A 22,776-nucleotide genomic window follows, 5' to 3' on the forward strand; every position below is an offset into this window, starting at 1 on the left:
GACTAAATAAGATATCACTTTTTGAATATCTACATATCTATATGTCCATATATATCCGTATTGTGGTAAACATCATTCATTTGACGGCTCTTTTTACACTTTTTTTTTTTTTTTTTTTGTACAAACGACATCATTGAATACTTCTACACTTTTTTTGAATGATCGCTCACATATTGTGGTAAACATCACAATACCCTAAACTCTTTTTGAATGATCACTCACATATTGTGGTAAACATCATTCATTTGACTGCTCTCTTTACGCCTCGAATAGCAGAACATTTGGATTTTTATTTTCTAAATTGGTGTAAAGTTAAATTAACATATTGGATTGGGTTTGTCAGGGTAGTTCTATTTAGGTAGTCAATTTGGATTTAAAGAGATATTTGATAGTTTAATTAAAAATAATATGAGTGTAGACTGTAGAGAATAAGTCAGATGTAGAAAGAGATTATGTAAGGGTTCAAATAAAATTTCACTTTTTCATATCTTGTGACCAATGAAAAGGGGAGATTCCAGCTTTGGATTCAATTGAGTGAGCTGCGTTCAGTTTCAAAGTTGAAGTTCTCACATTTATTCCAGTGTGACAGTGTCACTAGAAAGTTGGTCTACTTTCAAATGTGCTAAGCAGCTGCCTCCATTGCTTCAACCAATGGCTGCCGCACAGGGTCTTGTAGGTCGGGATTGATAGGAAACATGTGACACTGAGCAAAATCAGCCATTAGTTGGTCCACGAGTGCAAGGGCTATTGCAGCTTCCACAATCGGCACAGCTGCGCCGTTCCACCAAGCAAAACATATGTAAGCAAGGGCGAAAATGAGAGTTTGAAATTATGATGGCCTATGTAATTAATACACAAAGTGCGATAACGAAACAGAGTCTCAGAACAAAAAGGGTAGAGGAAGGTCTGGAAAGACTTGGAAAGAGGCTTTACGAAAAGACATCAAGTACTCAAAGCTAATGAAAGACTTGGCACAAAACTGAGGACAGCGGCGTTCTATGATTCATACAGTCGAGTCCCCTTAGTGGAATAAGATTGTTGAATTATATCTAATAGCAGAAAAGAAAGGAAAACAAGTTCGACAAAAGGAATGTGCATAAAGAATGATGCATGAGAGTTCGGATATCCTTCACGGACGTACCTCGCGGAACAACACAAGGATCAAAGCAATCAAGGGCTCTAAGTTCTATCTCTCTTTTATCTCTAGTCACTGTATTCTGCTTCTTCTGCACAAATACCACAGAAACACCATGACAGATTGGTCAGTTAATTACAGTTTGATGATTTAACAAGAATTTACATATAAATGAAAGAAAGACCCGAGTGTGGTTCACGATTCTCCTATTGACCATATATACAGCAGGAATAATGAATACGTAGTGTAGAAACCAATATTCTTTTCGAATTAGTACTCAGAGAGAGAGAGAGAGAGAGAGAGAGAGAGAGAGAGAGAGAGAGAGAGAGAGAGCGAGAGCGAGAGAGGTCAGACATACTCCAATTGTAGCTGTTGGCTTCAAAGCTATTCTCATGTTTATGATTTCCCCATTGGACAGTCCTCCCTGAATGCCAGCATATACAATCTCAGCATAAAGAGATGCTCAACAAAACATTTTACCAACTTGCTCTACATTTGGAAGAAGTAACGGGAATCTACAAAAGGTACCTGTATCCCACCAGAGCGATTTGTTCTTGTCCTGATTTTTCCTTGATCATCCAAATGGAACTCATCATTATGTTCACTCAGTTAAAAAGGTACCTGTTACGCATTCAAGAACAAGAAGAACTTACTCAAAATACAGTTGGAGAACAAAATTTAAACAAGTCCATCATACTAGAAATTCTTGCAACCGTTCTTCAATCATCAAGTCCAATTTAAGTACCCCAGAAAGTTGGTGAATATTAACCTGCAAATCCACTTCCAATTTCAAATCCCTTTGTTGCAGGTATTGACATAGCAGCTTTAGCCAATTCTGCTTCAAGTTTATCAAAGACTGGCGAACCAAGCCCCTGAGATGCAAGAAAATGAGCGGCAATTCTCCATATATGACTTAATGAAGATTAAACAAATCACTGAAAGAGCAATGTAACTTTGCAGTGGTTAAGGTAAAGAGTCTGCCCCTCAATTGAAGACATGTTCTTGCAAATAGAAACACGAGGTGAGGGGAAGAGAGAGAGAGAGAGAGAGAGTATACCGGTGGGCAATTTCTAACAATGCACGTGACAACACCACCAACAGATTCCCCTTTCACTCTGACAGCATCAACCGCAGCGTTCATCTTCTCTGCATATTCGGGATCTGGGCACCTAAATATATTACTCTCTATCTGGCAATATGTCTCAAAAGAATAAAAAATAAAGTTATTCCTTTTCCTTATAAGGGAATGAGACAGTTATCAGGGACTGAGGCAGATTGGAAAGTTATAAGCGAATGAGACAGATTGGAAAGTTATTCCTTTTCCAGGACTCCCATTTTGGGTTGCTACTCTCGAATGGCTTGCTACGAAAGTCATAAATTAATATCCATTATCGCACCTGATCAAGTGTCAAAGTGTGATGATCGACCAATTCCTCGGGCAGCACAACCTTCTGAACTTGTGAAACATAAGCTAGGACCTGAAATGTGACAAACATTAGGGAAAAGTCTTCAAAATTATAACAGGAATTGCAATCAGTAAAAGAAGGTGCAGATGATATCAATACTGTAGCTAAATCTATGACACACAAGATTGGCAAGAGAAGTTTGGAAACTTTTCTTTCAATCTTCAGGTACTCGTTCGCCATGATCCAAGGTCAGGGACATGATTGTCATGTATTGACAAGGACATGGGGTGCATGTCAAGTCCAGTTCCGAAAGCCTAAGCACTCGACATGCCAATACATGTGTAATTTTTTGATGGACAATTTCATCATTTGTTGAGCAAATTATCACAAAAAATTTACGTTAGTAACAACCATTTTATCTCTGAAAAACTCTCAAGGTTCAAATAAGTTTATAATTTTTCAACGCAAATGAAGATGTATTTTCGTAAGAATCCAAAGACGCGACCAACTTGGATGTCCTATACAGAAAGATCATAAGTTATTCAGTGACAACTGTAAGTCAGGTGTTCCTGTCCATCTTGAGTTTATCAGGTAAAATTAAAACAAATAGCAGGACACATTTGCAATTCGACAAGGCTGTACTACAATAAGGAGAAAAACAATGATTAAACGAACTGGAATCTCGGGCATCACCGTGCAATTATTTAAGCATACACATAGTTTACTACAACCACCTCAGTTTCTGACAAAGCCTTGAGGATTTTCTTGGCAAGGGCTCCAGCAGCAACTCTTCCAATTGTTTCTCTAGCAGAAGATCTACCACCACCCTTCAGTTACAAATTAGGTTAAGATTTATGTATCTGAAATTCCAAAATACGCCTGTGAACCTTTAATCGTTAAGCTTAAAACCATTACCTGCACGGATCTGATACCATACTTCTGGTCATAAGTTCGATCTGCATGCGAAGGCCTATAAGCTACCGACATTTCGTCATAAACCTGATATTCCAGCGACAGAATTACTTCCATGCACCATAAAGAACGCCAACTAATACAACTCTGCTCGTCTGTACTACTGACTCAATTATGCAGAGTATAAATGCGATGGTTAATGTACAGTATCCTATATATCATGAATCAGTGAAATACAACAGTAAACCCTATAACGAGTTCTAGCACCCAAAATACAATTTAATCAAGTTCCCAGCACTCACATTGCGTTCGTCAACTTATCTAATCTGTCTGCAAAATGTTTTGGGCACCTCAAACAAGCACCATGCATCCGACACATTTAATACGGAGATGAACTTCAAAATATTTAAGCTTTGTCTAGTTTCAAAAACCATGGTTGCATGATTAAATAGATTGAAAACTACAAATTCCACAGCCCAGAAAAAATAAAGGTAAAAAAACACGAGCAAAGAAATATTAGTCCTTAAACCCTCCACCCGTTTTCATTCCTCTTCATATATATGCCCTCTAGACTGGATACTTACACCTCCTTTCTGATCAGTATTGGGTACAAGCACAAGAATTGGTGTCCCAGTTGTCACTCCTGCAGTCAAATATGACATCAAATAGAATACACGCCACTGAAGACAGCTGCAAAAGGAACCAAAATCCCAAATAAACACACACACACACACAAATTCCACAAAGATCTAACCATCATGAACTCCCGAAAGTATTTGGCATGTGTCAGTTTCCTTCCTAAGGGTAGTAATTGGACTCTGACCTGGCCTCCTGACAACCCATAAGTTCATAACAAGTTTGCATCAAAACAAACGAGAACTCAACAATTTTAGAGGAAGCTTTCCATGATTATTGCATAGAATAATATACACTGATGTCCCGATATAAACACCTATACATCCAAGGAAACTAATACTGCCAGCATGCAATAATCCCAGACCAAATGCCTCACAAACTCTACGTCGAATACCTTCGGTCAAGGTCACCCTGCAAATCCTTTTCGGAGAGGGGCATACGAGGAGGGCATCCATCAATTACACAACCAACACCACCTCCATGAGCTTCCCCAAAAGTTGTAACACGAAAATGATTCCCGGTAATGTTCCCAGCTGCCTGCACCTCTGAAATTCAACACCAAAACTTTCAGAATTGATCCGAAAGTTGTAACTTACTACGATCTCTAACATATCAAATTTATATTACTGGCGATAGGATACGACCCCAATAAGGCGATACAAAAAATCTCTCAAAATTATAGGATGCGCTATGGATACGGCAAGTAAAAATATATAGAGTAACAAAAATATACATTTTAAAACATCATTCATCTTTCAAATTCACGTACATTTGAGTTGTTAGAGAAGAAAAGTTGGAAATATAATCCTCTTTATATACAGTAGAAGAAGTGTGAGAATTGTATTCAAGGTTTTAATTAGAGGGAAACTCTTTGTATTCATCAACTTTCAATTGTAATGTCTCCTATTAATTTACTCCTCCTCATTATCTTTTTTGAATGTGTAAATGTATCCTAAAAGCTGGATACTTGTATCCTAAATGTACTAGGGGTAGGTTTGAAAAATCGAAAACCGAACCATCATTTGGGTTTGGTATGACATCGTTCTTGTCATCCTCTTGCTCAACTCAACTCCCATGCCTAGTATCACTACTCATATTAAAAATAGAAGTCCTTCTAAGCGGAATAATGAAGGGAGCTCTCTCGCCCACTTCATCTCTCTCGCTCTTTTGATCACCTGAGTCCCCCAAAACTCACATTGATGCCTGTTAGCTACATAACAACCATCAATCTTGAATCGAACCTAGTGAAGGAAATAAGGAACAAATTCTGGTTGAGACCCTAATACCCTGAAAAATCTTCGGAAATCAGAGGCATAATTCTTATTTTTTTCCTATGTGAAGAAAATGTTAGAATAGGCCTAGGACCGTTTTGGTCCCCACATGGCTCAAAAGTTGGGTTTTGGAACTTGGTTAGTGATTGCAGAAGCTAATAAGTTATAGTCTTTAGAGTGAAAGATGTTGGGGCTTAAAAAGACTTCATTACTTTGTAAATGTTTGTCTCCCAACGAAAAATGTAATGCAGCAGAAATTTGATAGGCAAGAGAAGAAAAAAAGAACACTCAAGTATTACACACAAAGATGTTTTTTACTCTCACACAAAAAATTAATACAAGAGGAACTACTCAAATACTTTTAAAAGCTTTATTACTTCTGACTTCTCGCTCCTCACACTTCTTACTTCTCACTCCTCACCAAGTCGGTGGAATTGCCCAGCCACACAATTTGCTTTTCCAACTAATGCCCAGCCACACAATTTGCTGCCGTCTAGTACAAATCTGCAAATTTGCTAGATTTTTCCAACTAATGCCCAGCCACACAATTTGCTGCCGTTTTGCTAGATTTTTCCAACTAATGCACACCGACTTAGACTTTGCCTTATGTCCACACAATTTTACAACTTGCAATATGCATGCCTAATGTTTTTAGAGTTTTCTGACACAGTGTAAGCATGCATTTGCTTTGGGTTCGACCATTTTTCTCGAGCCAAAACAAGATTATCATTTTACAAAAGGTTCATGATTTTTGCGCACATGGATAATTTCAGTGGCTGCATTGTAGATAACAAAAGGGATCTTTTTGATATAGGCGTTTTAATTTGAATTTTCTAAATCAAACATCCATGTTTTTTAGTGATTTGATTAAATTTTTTTTTTTGTCATAATTTTGGTACTATATGCACATTATATTGTAACAAATTTCCTATAATCTAACATTTTGATTACACTCTCTTCCGTTAGAAATAATTGTAAAAAAACAAAAATTGGTTAGATTCAATTTATTTTCACAATAATGCTACAATTTAGCAATAATTATATACGATTTAAGATATTTTCTTTCCAAAATAGTTTAAAATATTTTTAAATCCCCCGAAATCAAACGTACCGAAATAAGTTTTTCTTTTATATGTTAAAACAAAATAGGATTGAGAATAATATAAACGTACCAATACACAATGTGTACAAAATAAAACATACAAAAATAAAAATAATGTACCAATATTAACAATATGTATCAAATTAAACGTACCAAAATTACAAATAAACGTACCAATTAATGATTTTTGTAAATTCAAACTAGATAATATATACGTAATGTATTGTACTTAATAATAATTCATCAACAACTATACTTAAAAAAACAGCAAAAAAATATAATTATATAATTTCACAAAAAAATTGAAAAAATTACACTGAGCTTTTATGTTGATCACAAACTACTTGAAAAAGAAAAAACCATTTGGAAAAACAAATAATATTAAATGTTTGCATAACAAAAAAAAAAAAAAATCTATGATGGAAAAAAACTTATTTCGAAGAAGAGAAAATATAGTTTAATTACTAATATGTCCACTGAATAAGGAAAAGTGCATCACGTAGATAAAAGGATAAATTCAAAAGTTATTTTAATTTTAAAAAATAGAGATGATTTGTGACATCCCGTCCCGGAGTTATCGGAACCGTACGCGTGAAATTACCATTTTACCCCTAGTTACTTTGTTTTGTTGTTTGGTTGTTTGTGTGGTGTTGGAAAAACTTGGGCCACACACACACACACACTGTCTCACTCACCCTCACCCTCTGTCTTTGTCTCTGTCACTCTCTCCCTCCCGTGTCTCTCTCTCCCCCTTCTTCTCCACCTTATATGTACGGACACACACCCACACAACCTAAAACGTCACGGATCGAGGGATCCAAGGCCACCATTGAACTCGTGGAGCTGAGTGGAGTCTAGTGGTGCCATTTTCAGGTGAGAAACCAGTCGTTTTCACGTCGATCTCGTAAGGTCCGTTTTGGGTTACTATTCATGCAAACCTAATCTAGTATGTTTTTGGACATTCTAAGCTTGTAGATGTGTTAGTGAGGCCTCAAGGAGCTTGGGAATACTTCGTTGGGTGGATTTGGACGTCGGGAAAGCTTAGTTTCAAAGTTGGCCGAACTTGGATCGTTGTTGCAGGTGAGATTCTTTGATTTTTAGGCCTCAAGAGTAGTCTAACGTGATTCTACTAGTCCTAAGCTTCATTTTGGTATAAAGAACGTGAAAAATGGTTGAAAAACGAGTGAGAAAACAAAGTTTGAAAAATTTCCAGTTTTCCGGCGCCGGCGGCGGCGCCGGCGGCGGCTCGCCGGAGAAGACAGGGGAATATTCCGTTAAGGCTAACGGAATATTCCTAACAGAAGCTAACGGCGTCAGTCAAGGTTAACGGAATATTCCAGGGAATATTCCTGACGGCGTCACCTGACGCCGTCAGTGTGCAGGTCACGTGGCCGCGCGTGGGGGCGCGTGGACCCGTGCCTGTGCTGGCGCGTGGGGGCGCGTGAGGTGTCCAAAAAATTATTTTAAAAATATGGTTGTGATCGTGAGGTTGTGTAGATCACGTTGGTATATTCATTTGTCCATTTTGAGCAATGTATGAGAAGTTATTACGAGAAACGGGTTATGTGCTTTAAAGTTAACGTTTTTATAGTTGTTTCGCATCTAGGTGACACGTACCCAGAGGACGAGCGTGCACAGGCGAGACAGGGGGGCTACGACCCTTCTACATACCAGTGAGTGGGCTTTTGTTTTTCCGTATCTACCTATATACATTTATATTCCCAGAAATTGATTTAAAAAGGGTTAATTGCCTTATGCCATGTACTTTATTATTTATCGTTTATGCATCGTTACATGCATCATTCGTGGCATACATATACATATGCATATGTCATATATATTTATGTGTGGGTGCTGTGGAGGCATAGGTAAGTGCCAGGTAAGCGTTAATTAACGATTGCATTACATAGTGTTTAGAGATGCTTAGAGAGCTCATAACCTGCACCCCCGGTGTTAGTGCTCCCGCCCAGAGTAGGGCACAGTCCTTCACGTGTTGTTCACCTCCCGCACCATACGCTCAGCTTGGATCCAAGTTAGGTGCATAGGCCTGTCGTACAGACCACAGTAGGTGGTTCCGACTCGTAGGTGACCCGCGATTATTCGCACAGCCTTCACGTGATCGTAGCACTAGAGCGTTTATATGTATTACACCCAGGCCTGTCGTACAGACCACTATAGGTGGTTCCGACTCGTGGGTAGGTTTAGTGATTGAGATTGAGATTTGGGCTCTAGATTTAGCCGTACAGGTCACTTAGGGGACTCCGGCTACCAGTGATACGTGATTGATGTGATTTATGCCTGAGCACTTGCATATCATTATGAAGCTTTAAGATTGGCATACCCTTGAGCATGATTGGCATATTTATATATTACGTATATGAGTATATACTTTATTTCTGGGAAGTATACAGGTTTTACGGCGAGGGGTTAGTTTGTGTTTTGCTAAATGGTTTTCAAAGAGCTTTGTTTTTGCCCACTCACGCTTTTGTTTTGCGCCCCTCCAGGTTCTAGTTGCTTAGCCGTTGCGGTGGTTTCCCTTGCGAGCTTTCCGGCGTTCTGACAGACACTCCACATTGTAGGTTCGCCTTCGGGCGTACTACTGTTGTTGTTTTATTTGGACTGCTGTAGACCTGCTCTGAATTTGTATCGCACTAACTAGCACTTATTCTAGTACTAGTATTCCAGTTTTTAATTATTCGTACTTTCATTTTACTACTCTATTAGCTTCCGCACGTGCACATGGCTACGTCGCCTTTGTGTGACGGCCAGCACGCTCCTACCTCGGTCGGGGTGTGTCATGATTATTGGTTAAAACACTTTAATCAAATTTTAAAAAGGCACATATGTTTAATCTAAATAATATAGAAAAATTGTAGGGATTCTAATTTTCCCATAACAAAAATGCTCGCACATTGCTGTTGAGGAAGTACAAAAATTAAATCGAAAAAGCTTAAAAGCTTTTAAAATGACTGAAAATATTTTGATGAAATAAAAATGCAAATAAATCTTCAAAAAAAAGTACTTAAATTAATTCCTAGTTAAATAACAGTAAGCAACCAAATGGGCAAAAATAGGGAGAGAGAGAGAGAGAGAGAGAGAGAGAGAGAGAGAGAGAGACTGATGTAGTTTCTTTGCGGTTCTCGGGCGCATCACAAATTGAACGGAGGACGAGGTGGTCCGAAGACCAGAAAGGGCATTGGTGGTTGGAGCTCCGAGGAATGGTATGGAAACGAGAGAGGAAGCCATGGCAGTTGAACCCGGCCACTGAAACTCTCAGCCCACCGACAACCAAAAACAAGGAGAAGAAAAAGGAGGAAGAAGAAGGAAAATATGGAGGGAGTGAAATGTACGCCGTGCTTCCGGTATTGTCTTCGTAGCAGCCATGCAATGGGCCACAGCTGAGAGGGACAGCACATCGTGGCTCATGCAATGACTGCAATCCATTAATTTATCCACCAACGCACACGCACAACAAGCGCAAACACTAGATATCGCTCACCTTTATCAATGGTATTTCTTCTCAAACCTTTATCATTAGCTTTAAGATATCGCTCACCTATAGATATAATCAAGAACTAAGATCTTGCCGGGATGGGCAAAACATTTCTGAACACAATATTATTACAATCATTCCAATTTTGCCAACAAAGAAGCAAACACAAGCTTAAATCACTAGGAACTTCTTTATCAACATACTTTAAAGAATTTAGCCAATCTACTACCGAGTTGAAATTAGCATTAGTGAAATTGCTTGGCTTAATTGAACAAGGGTCCCAAATCAATCTAGTGCCACCATGCACAATTAAAAAATAAATGCATTTGGTCATTATCTACGGAATTACAAAAAAGACACATCTTATCACTATTAGTTACAATATGACTTAATCTTTTTCTAGTTTGAAGTTTATTACGAATGAACAATCATGCAAACATCTTAACTTTAAGAGGAATATTAAGTTTCCATATCTTATTAATTAACTTATGCTTTGTGGATTGAGTCAATGTCATTTTTTGGATCCAAGTAACTGATTTAACAGAGAACTTACCATTTGTATTTGGACCCCAAACAAGCATATCTTTGGAATCCTGCAATGGGATTGTAATATTACAAAGTTTCCTTACAATTTCATTACTAACCATTTGCGAAAGCTTTCTCCTATCTCAACAATAGTTATCAATAAATTCATTAACTTTCAAGTCCCAATTAATGTTTTGGTTGTCAATATTGGGTAAAAGATGGAATAATGGGTAAGGAAAAACCCAATTATGGGACCAGAACAAAATGTCCCTACCATTACCCACTCTCCATCTCATACCCTTAAGAATAACATCCCTACTTTTCAAGATACATTTCTAAGCAAAAGAATGATTATGTCTAATTTTATTATCTAGAAAACTTTCTTTTCTAAGATACTTTCTCTTTACTAACTTAACCCACCAGTTATCCTCCCCAGTCATTACCTTCCAACCCAATTTAGTGAGACAAGTATTATTGAAATGATCTAGTCTTCTAACTCCTGAACCTCCCATTTTCTTAGGAGCACAGATCAAATCCCAAGCCACTGGAAATATTTTCTTGTCCCTACCCCAAAAAATAATCCCTACACTCTTTATTAAGCTTATTGACAATCTTGTCAAGACACTTAAAGTAAGACATAACATGATTAGGCATACTTGTTATTTTAGAGTTAATTAAAGTAAGCCTCCCTGCTCTCGAAAGAGTGTTTGCTTTCCAACTTGCTAGTTTTTGCTTAACCCTCTTAAGTAACTCATTACCATTAACTTGGTCTTTCCATAAAGCAATATTATGAATTCCTAGATACTTATCAATAGTAGTTTTATGTTGAATATGTAAAATATTAACAATATCACTTTTAGTTGGAGAAGTTGTATTCTTGGAAAAATACAAGGACGACTTATGAAAAGTTATTTGTTGGCCCGTTGCTTTAAAAAACATATTAAGGATTTGAAAAATATTCCTCGTACCCCTCGTTGTGGCCTTAGCAAACACGGGACAGTCATCAGCAAACACAAGATTTGTGATTTTAAATCCTCTAGGTTAGGACAAAATACCAATATGAGACTTTGTATTATTTGTTAGGGTATTGAGGTGTCTAATTAATGATTCCATACAAATGATGAAAAAATAAGGGGACAATGGGTTCCCTTGTCTAATTCCCTGCTTCGGATAAAAACAACCATGAGGGCGCCCATTATAAGCACAGAGAATGAAGGAGAAGTAATACATTCCATAATTAATTCAACCCAACGGTTATCAAAACCAAATCTAAGCAGAACATACCAAATGTACTCCCAGTGTAAGTAATCATAAGCCTTTTCTAGATCCAGCTTGACACCCATAGCTCTAGTTCTTCTTTTCATCGTATTGAAACCAACAAACATTTCGTGAGCAATAAGAATATTATCCTAAATGGCTCTACCTAGAGCAAAAGCACCTTGATTTTTGAGAGATGCAAAGATCTAACAGAGGTTTTAGTCTCTTACTGATGATCTTTGTGATAATTTTGTTTGGTACTTTGATAGACTTTTGGGGTCGGATTGGGTAGGTGGTGTCAATTGTAAGGCTAAATTGGGCAAGCAGACATTCCTCCTCTGTTATGGTTGACTTTGCCACATATTCATAGATGAAGAATGTTTAGCTATTTAAAGATGAGTAGGATTTCATATTTAAAATATTTTGTGTTCGAATTACAGAGTTTTGTACTTATGATTAAAATCGTTCGTATTAAGAATCACTTTGTAAAGATTATCTCTGCAAAAAAAGATTAAACTTGAGTCGTTTAGTCAATCTATTGTAGCAAACATATAGACGAAATGATTTGAAATGCTTTTACTAATTCCGTTAATATGTTTTTATAAAGTTCGATAACTAATCGACACTAATTTTAATTGATTTTTTTTTTCCAGAGACGGCTTTATAGAATGATTTATGATATCAATGGTTCAGATAATAAACATGATGTTCTAAAAATTGACAAAGAACAGTTTTGAATAGGAACTCCTACTCATCTTTTGAGTAGCAAAATATTATTTATTATGACCAAAATGAAGTTGATTTGGAAATAAGGACAATTAATTCATGAATTTGGAATAAGGTATTAATTAAGAAACATCCCTTTTTTTGTTTTGTTAAAATGAATAATGAATTCAATAGTAACAAAAACAAAGCTATATTGCCTGCTATTTCCACAGGCCTGTATCTTCTTTGACACTACCAAAACATTCACCACAAGGAAAACTGTGGAAATACAGTGCAGATTGTCAATCCCTACAGAAATTCCGTTACAGCTTTTGCCGGAGCGCTTGTTTTCAGTATCATTTCGTCATACTCGTCTTCAGGATTTGATAACGCAACAATGGCTCCTCCCCCGCCTATTGAAGCTTCACCCTCATGTATAACAACAGTTCTGATAACTATGTTGAGATCGAATGTCTGGTTATATGAGAAAAACCCTACGGAGCCTGAGTAGATTCCTCGTGGACCACTTTCGATTGAGTCAAGAAGTTCCATTGATCTCAGTTTTGGTGCACCTGTCATTGAACCCCCTGGAAATGCTGCTCTCACGCAGTCGACTGCACTTACATCTGACCGCTTTTTCCCGCGAATTGTGCTCACCATAGTATGAACAGTAGCATATGATTCCACGTCCATCAGATGGGGCACATGAACAGAGCCAGGCTCACATACACGCCCAAGGTCATTTCTCAGAAGATCAACGATCATCAGATTTTCAGCTTGATCCTTTTCACTGTAGAGGGGGGGAGAGAGATTAATTCATAGAAGGGGAGAGAAAACCACCTCATTTCTTTCTTGCCAAGTAACTGCATACACACTAGCTGGATATCGAACCCTAGATCTTGTATCGCCCACCCTCATTCTTAAAAGGAAGGATGTGTCATTACTCCCAGATGCTAATGAAGTACTACTCAGTCCCTGTTGTGTTGAGTTGATTTTAAATCCCAAACATGAGAAAACACATCCCGGAGCAGAACAACAACAACCAACACCCAAGCCGTATCCCATTAATTGGGGTCGGCTGAGAATAGCTCTTCACTGTAGAGGAGGGAAAGAGATACTAATTTATAAAAAGGGAGAGAAAACCACTTCAGTTCTTTCTTGTCAAGTAACTGCATACACACTAGCTGGATATCGAACCCTAGATCTTATATCGCTCACCCTCATTCTTAAGGAGGGAGGATGTGTCATCACTCCCAGATGCTAATGAAGTACTATTTAGTCACCATTTGTGTCGAGTTGATTTTAGACCTCAAACATGAGAAAATGCATCCCAGACCAGAAAGTGAGAATAAATCTAGCTAATAGTAGAAAACTAAGATTCTGATAGCAGCTGTTTCACCAGACCAAATTGTCATCTATTTGACCATAATTATATAAATGGGAAAAAGATATGTGATAATGATTTAATCCTGTTTAAAAAAAGGAGAGAGAGATTTTACCTGTATTGCAGTTGTAATTTGCGTTGCTCATCTTCTTCTAGTGTTGCACCACGAGCTATGGTACCCTTAATGGGCTTTGCTTCTAGTATACCATTTCTATCCAACCGTAGAAACCGCTCTGGGGAAGAACAGCAGACACATAGGTTTTCCTTTGAAAAATTAAGCCAGGCAGCATATGGTGCTGGATTTTTTTGTCGAAGGTGAAGGTAAAGTCCTAATGAATCCATTTCCCCAATTCTTTTCCTCATCTGAGTTGTTAGACATAATTCATAGCTTTCACCATCTTTAATGTATTCCAGACACTTATCGACATCTTTTATATACTCTTCTCTTGATTTATCAACTGTAAAACTTCCTTGACATTCCGAAGATCGAAGAGCCTGTAAAGTTGGCTCACCTCCCTCCTCTGTAGTTGAAGCTTTTAAGCTGAGAAGCTTCTGTTCTGTATTGTCCAACCATGGCGTCGTACTTGTGCATTCTTCCTTAATAGACAGTATATAAACATCATCGGAGCAGTGATCAATAACTACAAGATTATCGGCAAAGAAAAAGCAAGCATCTGGAGTCTTGGATTTGTGGCAGTTAGACGATGCACCACATTCAACTTTAAGGCTATATCTGTATAACATGAAATCAATGAATATTAGCCAGCTAACTTAAAGAACCGTGGAAATTAATATTTTTGGATAACAACAGAAATTCAATCCAAGCATAAATATCCGAAAAGCAGAAACCAGAGGAAGGAGATGATGACTTCTTACAACTGAACGGCAATCAGAAATCGTGATAGCTAAAATGTTAAGAGATGTCTAAGATTCAATCAATTTCTTCAGAGCCAACTGCCCATATTGGATTAAACCAAAAAGCAGCCAAACATGGGAAAGCCGATAAAAACATTGGTAGAGTTTGCAAGAGACCAAGTTCTGAGAAACTAGTTTGCCACAAACTAAAACAAACAAACAAAAATTGAACTCATGCACCGAGCAGTGGATAAGAATAAAAAGATGGTCCGAGAACATTACGTTCAAATAAACTTAACTGCATACCCCATGTAGCCAATATATCCACCATGAAAATCAAATGGAAGGCCTTCATAATCCCTTTCATCGTAACAAAATGACAGGAGCTCCTGAAATAAAGACCAAGTAGCCGATATTACTTCACACTGGGAGGACTGAACACGGTAACAAAATGAAAGACAAACATATTCCAAATGGACAGAAGAAAGTGCATTCTGACATAAGTTTATGATCATTGAGATGATCTGTATTTAGTATAACACTGGCAAATTATAGAATCCCAATAATTCAAGAACAGAAACAAAACAAAATAAGGGCAACTTCAGAAGCCATCCCCAACCCTTGGGTTAATTTTTTAGCTCGAGATTATTAAAGAATGAATTTAAGATAATTTTTCTCTTAAAGTAACTTTTAAAAAAAAAAAAATTTATGTAGACTATCCTAATTTAATTTTATGAACATTTTAACCTAAAAATATTTAAATATAAATATTGAAAAATCACTAAACCAGCACCATGAAACTCATGGAACACTACGAAAGAATATGAAACACATAAAATATTTTTTTTAAATTACTTTAGCTGTTAATTTTTTTTTTACCGTTGATTTGATCAAATTAGATCTTAGCCGTTTGATTCGATGAATTTATAAGTATAAAACTAAAAAAAATACACATATATGGTGAGTCAGCCCACTAACCCAGGGCGAATCTTGGGCTAAATTTGCCCTAGAAATGAGTTTTGGATTTTAACTCATATTTGCCCTAGGATTGGAGCAAGTTGGGGTAAGTTTAGAACCTAAAATTTGAGTTTTATTCCAAGAGTTGAAGTAGGTCTAAGACTACAACACAAGCTGTAATTTCACTAATACCTTTTTCAAAAAATCAAGAAAACCTTCGTCCAAAAATGTGCTGCTGCTAGAGCCTTGAGCATCCTCAACAGATAGAAAACCACTTCCCTTCAAAATCTTATCACTGAAAAATGCGGTATATATCACCATAACATTAAAATACTCATAAGAGCTTTATTCTAGAAAATAACTTCAAATAATTCCACAAGAATTCAATACGATTATTGAAGAACAAAGGTAGTTAGCTGATGGTACTTCCATCTCATGTTATAACACGATACCGCCATCAGTGAACAAAAATCCACACAAAACCAAAAGTTCGAATTTTCCCGAATCAATGCTCATTGCTCAGTCATACCTTCTATCAGATAATTTAAAGGTCAATTGCTTCCAAAGAGTTCCACCTTTTCCTCCCATAAATGAAAAGCGTGCTCTTCTCTAACATTCAAGAAAACAGAAACAGAGACAATGTGTAAGAAATAATGGTTTTACGACCGCTACTCAAAATAAAACTAAGGTATTATGATAATGTCAAATGCTTCAACTAAACATTCACAGAGCATCATGAGAGAAGGAAAACTCATGCTAAGATTTGTAACTAGTAAGCAGGAGCAAGTGAAATTAACCTACCAAACAACTTATAATATGAGATGGACTAACATCAAACAAACCTTTTCTATCGATGAACTGTCCAACCAAAAGGTGTTTTCAGCTTTATGATGTCCAAACAGTTCGCAGAAAATATTTTTTGCTCCACCAACAGTACCAGCCAAGTGCTTAAATTTCTTCCATCTCAACTTCAGATATTTAACACCAGCGCTTGGATGCAAAAGGTTTACCATATCGACCATACCAGAACAACTTGCGTTACTTTCACTGTTCTGTACTAAGCTACTTCTAGAAGCCTTGCTATATAGCTGACCATCTGCATTATTTACTAATTGCTGATGTCCGGGAACTTCTGTGAACAGTCGCTGGGGCATCTGCAAGCATGCTAAAATAATTTTACTGGTCAGTTGAAGTTAGAGGCAGTTTATATTTTAATAAATGATAATGATAGTAATTATAAAGCATACAACAATACAAACAAATGAAATTAGTACAGCTGGGGTTCTAGACATCTGTGGGATCCTTCAAATGAACATAATGTTCAGGTTTGTCAAAAAGGAATTGGGATCGAAATAACATTCGTAACAAAACCCCTGAAAGTTTCCGAAATCATCCTCAGAAAAGCATAAAAAAAAATTGGCATGCATATGAAAGTATGCAATGTCTTCATGTGACTTAGCATGTGCGCACGCAGATATGCAAGTGAGATTTCGGCAGAGAGAAATATTGACAAAGGACGTAACAAAGAAGAGGATAAAAGGTATTCTGGGAAAAGAGCTCTAGTTTACCTGTATAATCAAAATTTCGCTTCTTGATGAATGACGGTCTCGAATTCAGCCAATGCTCCTCAGTGATCTCTCTAAAATTCTTGAATATCTGTCTTCCATGACAGGTTGCAATACTCTCTGGATGGAACTGTGAGGGTCACAGATAAAGTCAACAGAATATTGCACGTAAAAGCAGAGCCCAAATAATCACAAAAGCAATGAACATGCAACACACCTGCACACCATAATGAGGTCTGGTAGAATGCATAATGCCCATGAGAACCTTTACACTCCGCATTTTTCCAGAATGACTGAAAGGCGAATAACTTCCATTTTTCAGTTTCTCTGAAAAATATCCCGCAGCATATTCCGAGGAAAAATCAGACTTCTGGGTTTCGACGAAAGAAAGTGCATCCATGGAGGAAGTCCATGCTATAGGAATGAGTTCATCTGGAAGTGATTCAGCATCTATGACAAGTGAATGGTACCGAACCACCTGAAATTAGGTAAAGTCGTATGGCTAAGCATAGTTAAGAATAAGTTTCACAACACCCCAAAAGGTCCATGGTAGCAAAACCATGCACTTTCAGCAAAACCACATTAAAACATTATAGTTTCAAGAAACCATCTTTAACCTTCTCCAGTTTTTAAGTTTTTTTTCTTTTTACCTGAGGAATGACTAACTTTGGTTCAGCAAAAAAACAGATGGGATTTTGAAAGTATGTGACTTTAGTTAAATATTAATCATAACTCAAATACATGATTGCAATGTGTCTCGAGTTCAGATGAAAACTTAATCTTAGTGGACTTTAAAAAAGTGAATGTATATGCACAAATTAATTACTAATCACATATTCTTCCCAGAGAAAATGGTTTTCAACATCATAGTATACAGAACAGAATCATCTGGATTGAACATTAGAATTCTCAACAATTACCTATTGTTTAGTAGCAAACTGAAAGTGAACAAGTAACTGGAAATACTAAATTATTTTTTCCTATGATGATTAACTTTTAGCAGGATATAAAAATTCAACAAAACAGACCGATGTCATAGAGCAAGCTTGAAATATATGACATCTTTCAAGGATACCCCTACCATGGTACAGCTAACTTAATTACAGTATACAAGATTGCAAAAAACCAATGATCTTTCAGTTGAAGAAAAGACTGACCTTGAATCCTGAATTGTGACCAGAAGGGATGTCATTGAAAAGTCTGCACCCATTGTGCTCAACTTCGCTGTATTGGGGAAAAGGAAAGAGTAGAAAGTTAATAAAATGGAACCAACGGGAAACAACAAAATCACTACACCAAAGCTCCAATCCAAAATTTCAATTATAAAGCATATTTCCAAGTAGTCATGACTAGATATATAAGAAAAAATATGCACCAGTGAGAACCAAAATCTTGTAACAAAACATAACAATACCTCAACCGCCCATGGACTGGTTCAGGTGCGTGGACAACTTTAGCACCATGCGCATAACCTAAAGCCTGTTCAACCAACGGCATCTGGGAGAATCAACATCACTTGGCATGTATATATGATTTTAGGAGTAGCATTTAGAGTCACATAGTTGATTTATTGTACTCTTTCCTAAACGATCTTATTTTGTATGTAACTATTTCAAATTCTTAAGCATCTAGGTACGTTAAAAGAAGAAAAAAAGAAGTATAAAACCAAAATACCTGATGCCCAAGACAAACACCCAAAATAGGGATATCCCAGCAGTCAAGCAGCACCTGAAGACATATGCCTGACAGATTCAAATAGTTTCTAAATGAAATAATCATAAAAAGCTTTAGCATTGAAACCAGACCAAAAAAAAGGGCTGCAAAAAGAACTCTAAGAGAAAGAAAAACCAACAGAGGAGAAACATATATGCATGGTGCATATAGATAATCTAAAACATGTTGAAAACTATTGAGAGTGATGCCTATCCTGTTAGTCTGCAGCATAAGGGCTATCAACATAAAGCCTTCATCTTTCTATTTTTGGCCCAGATGGAATTCAGAAGTAACAAATAACACAAAAAGAAGATAGTTGCTGAACTATTGCATATGTGCTTCTAGTCACTATTCTGCCATACATCGTGGAAATAAGCGCGGAAATAGCATGGCAAAGATAAATTCACTTCTGAAAAACTCACCTATGTCTGCTGGACATGTTGGCGAACCAGGTCCAGGTGATATAACAACATTGTCAAAAGAAGTTTCTTCATACAAGTAATAGCAGATGTCTTTCAATGTCAATTCATCATTCCGCACGACCATAGGAGGCACTGGCACAATTAGAAGCCAAAATGTCAGAGCCAACTTTTGGTAGGCTAACATCAAGTATAGTTTTTATTTTCCTTAACCAGGTTATAGATGATGCAAACATTTTGCCCTTGGAAATAATAAACGGACACAGGACATACATAATTCGATACATAGAGACAGGGGAAGGGGTTAGAGTAAAACGTACCCCCATTAATGACAGACAGCTCCTGGTATATATTGTAAGTGTAGCTGTCATAGTTGTCAATCAACAATGTCCTCACAAATTCCAGCTTCCACCCGGGTTCCTTGAGGTTATTCTTTCCCACATATGATCCATTTAAGCACTGAGGCATCAAATTGGAAGACATCACAAGCTTTCCAGCATCATGATTAAATACTTGAGTGTTATCCTTCTTATTGAACTTATCAACCTTCACAAAAGGTTCAGACTCTAGCATATTCTTGTTTGTATACGGCAGCCCCTCAACCAAAGGGTATCTGAGCTCGGAAGATGACGAACACAAAGTGAAATTCATTTTTGTACGACTGTGAAAGATAAAATCAGACACAAGGGCCCAAACCAGAGCTTCTGCAACACAAAAATGCAGAGAGTTAAATATTCTTTTTCCTGTACTCCAAGATTATTCCACTCTTAACTACTCCACTGAATGCACAAAAGTTATAGTTAATACACCTTGACATGTTAACAACAGTTTACTACACTATAACACCTGGAATGCCATTTCTACCACCGCACTAACCGTCGTTGGATGAATGTGATTTTTAATCCATATGCTAATGAATCTTGAAATTTAAACTCATCCAGCGACAATTGATGCAATGGCAATGCTCAAAAAGATGCTCTCTTTAGTGGTGACTGCTAAACCAATGAACCAAATGGGTTCACTTCCTTCACAAAATACAAAATGTGGAATAATGAAATATGTGACAAATATGTAGCTGACATGACATCTGAAATTAATCGTAGGAAGCTAAAGAAAATTACTTTCAAGTCAATAATCCCATGCTTAAACTACCAGTTATTCTGCTGGCCAAAAAAATCCCAGAAAGCAAAACATAAACTTGCAGACACAGGAAAAACAAAAGAAGAAGAAGAAGATGAGAAGATAACCTCAGATAGTAAGATGAGAAGATAACCTCAGATAGTTAGGGACCTGCAAATACTTGTGAAGTTTGTTGGGTTATGTATTTATAACTTGAGAGAGAGAGAGAGAGAGAGAGAGAGAGAGAGAAATCGTTGGCTTGGTGATGAAATGGGCCCCGGTGGGTGGTGGTGTAGATTGGACGAGACAGGGAGAGAGGACGAAGAAGAAGAAGAAACGGAAAGGAGGGACGTGGGACCCACGAGCACAAACTCGATACGGACAGAGAAAAAGGAGGCGGAAGGATCAAGATTCATATTGTGGAGGGGAAATCCTGGGCCGCATGTTGCGGCTTGCTTGGCTGCTACCTGGTCCTCTCCTTCCTTCGAGTTCAAGACTTCCAAAGCCGGAAGGGTTGGCAGGCGCAGAGCTCCGTTTTACTATTTCGTTTGGTTTATCAGAAGGCTATACCTTTTTATTTTATTATTATTAATATTTTTTATGAGAGGGATTGGACTGGCACTTGCAAATATTTTTTAGAACTTTAACGAAAAGTTTTTGATATTATTTATTTTAACATAAAATCATATTTTTACATTAAAAAAAAATTAATTTTGGTACTATTTACTTTATTCTTTATTTTGTTTTTATCGTTAAAACTCAAAGTTTTCAAACTCTTTTCATTAGTTTTCATAATATATTTTTGTATAAGATTGTTGACCCTAAAAATTACAAAGCCTACGTGACGCGCAGGCAGAGTAACTAATAAGCTAACTACATCTTTCGGTTGAATGCGGGGCGTGCCAACTCGTCGGTCGAGAAGTAAAATTTGTTGATGTTGCGTTGAGCGCGTTGCTGACTTCTTTATCTTGCGACTGCGGCCGAGGAAGGAACAAATCTCGGCCTTCGGATTTTTGAGCCTAAATACAAGGCTACTAGTTCTGCGAAGTTCAATATCAAATTTGACTCTCAGGGTGCCGAATGTAGTAACTTAGTAACACCTCACTTCGTTGAGAAGGTTAATGAGATGACCTCTGCCAATAAGGAATCGAAAATCCTTCTCGACCAAGACTTGGATAGATAACCAGTCGGCCTCGACGTAGTACTGTTTATCCAAACTGAAGGTGCTTCGTGGTCAATTGATTCTACGGCAACAGTATTGTTTATCCAAATTGAAGGTGTTCACCGATTGCCTTCACAGTGTTGTTTATCCAAACTGAAAATGTGTCGGTGAAAAAAAAAATAAAAAAAAATCTCAAGATGTCTGAGAGTTTGCGCGAGGCAATTGTGTGTTGAATTGGATGTCCTTTTACATTGCCACTACCTCTGTATTTATAGGGACATATGCGTGTTGGTTGATAAGCTGATATAGGCTTCCGCCATGCATTAGAACTCTTCCACTGATTGCGTCAGATAAGCCTTACTATTCCCAAAACTCTGAATTTAGTCAAAATTGCAACCTAATTCAATCCTTATGCAACCCTATCACATCAAAACCCAAGATAGCCTGCATGCTTGGATTTGATCAAATAATGCCCATCAAAATAACCACCAATCCATGTACACCGATGTGGTTGGTTGCTTTTTGGAGATAACCATCACAAACTTGTGGTGTATAATTACCTAGGAAATAGTCTCCCAACCTTCCACGTATATGCATGTGCTGACTTAAAGAATTGCAAATGAATTGCAATTCTTCTACTTAATATTATCCCATGCAGAGAAAGGCTAAAACATATTAAAAGATAATGCCATGATTAAAACCACAATATATCTTTCAATAATAGCAAAATTACCTTCACTTTTCATCTGACGGTTGGAAGTATGCTTACCCAACGACCTTGATTACTCGGGCCGATGGTGTAATTTTGGGTCCAAACATTGCCCCCCAGTTTCCTTAAGCTTCGGCCCGTAAGCTGAATGGTTAAGGAAATTAATTATTTTGTAGCCAACAAAATCCCGTATTGCCGAAAAACTTTGTTCCTCGGCAATAACATCTCTGTGTTGCCAACGTTGTGATCTTCCTCGGCTGCCACAATTCTATACAAGGCTCGACAACTTTAGTAAATAACCTTGTAATCACGTCGACCATCTTGAAGGATAGAACTTGTAAATGACACCGAGAAAATAATTGGGCTGAAGAAAACCAACTGGGGTCGAGGGCCGAGATAAACCAAATGAGGCCGAAGTCTCGAGGACTCTTGCCCACTGCTTCTCCTGGTA

The 22,776-nt window shown here is 37.4% G+C and overlaps 1 protein-coding gene and 1 pseudogene across 7 annotated transcripts; both read right to left on the reverse strand.

The window, feature by feature from the left end:
- Nucleotides 1-455: 455 nt before the first annotated feature.
- On the reverse strand, nucleotides 456-9,983 carry LOC103936634 (annotated as a pseudogene).
- A 2,580-nt stretch (nucleotides 9,984-12,563) lies between these two features.
- Nucleotides 12,564-21,020, reverse strand: LOC103966626 (aminodeoxychorismate synthase, chloroplastic-like). 7 transcript variants are annotated; one of them, XM_048590621.1, is made up of 15 exons: nucleotides 20,583-21,019; nucleotides 19,656-20,039; nucleotides 19,339-19,470; nucleotides 18,878-18,945; nucleotides 18,618-18,700; nucleotides 18,361-18,427; nucleotides 17,421-17,681; nucleotides 17,207-17,333; nucleotides 16,732-16,803; nucleotides 16,481-16,683; nucleotides 16,168-16,247; nucleotides 15,831-15,933; nucleotides 14,988-15,070; nucleotides 13,942-14,559; nucleotides 12,564-13,232 (listed from the first exon to the last, which is right to left on the reverse strand). In XM_048590621.1, the coding sequence occupies exons 2-15, from the start codon at nucleotides 19,984-19,986 to the stop codon at nucleotides 12,752-12,754; spliced, it is 2,709 nt and encodes a 902-aa protein (XP_048446578.1). In that variant the 5' UTR covers nucleotides 19,987-20,039; nucleotides 20,583-21,019; the 3' UTR covers nucleotides 12,564-12,751. The 7 variants fall into 7 exon arrangements, with proteins under 7 accessions (XP_048446578.1, XP_048446576.1, XP_009378084.2 ...); XM_048590619.1 differs by having other exon boundaries at nucleotides 16,481-16,803; nucleotides 20,609-21,019; XM_009379809.3 differs by having other exon boundaries at nucleotides 16,481-16,803; nucleotides 18,618-18,682; nucleotides 20,583-21,018.
- Nucleotides 21,021-22,776: the final 1,756 nt, after the last annotated feature.

Source organism: the organism of the source record quoted next, unplaced genomic scaffold, assembly GCF_019419815.1.
Source record: "Pyrus x bretschneideri cultivar Hongxiangsu unplaced genomic scaffold, Pyrus_bretschneideri_v1 Contig32, whole genome shotgun sequence".
Classification (NCBI taxonomy): Eukaryota; Viridiplantae; Streptophyta; class Magnoliopsida; order Rosales; family Rosaceae; genus Pyrus; species Pyrus x bretschneideri.

What these genes read in the sequence shown, in the direction of transcription:
- LOC103966626 (XM_048590619.1), bottom strand. Translation starts at nt 19,986, where the DNA reads ATGAATTTCACTTTGTGTTCGTCATCTTCCGAGCTCAGATACCCTTTG. An exon ending in GCTGTCTGTCATTAATGGGG is followed by an intron (nt 19,471 to 19,655) that starts GTACGTTTTACT and finishes TAATTGTGCCAG; the next exon opens with TGCCTCCTATGGTCGTGCGG. An exon ending in GCGAAATTTTGATTATACAG is followed by an intron (nt 16,804 to 17,206) that starts GTAAACTAGAGC and finishes AAATTATTTTAG; the next exon opens with CATGCTTGCAGATGCCCCAG.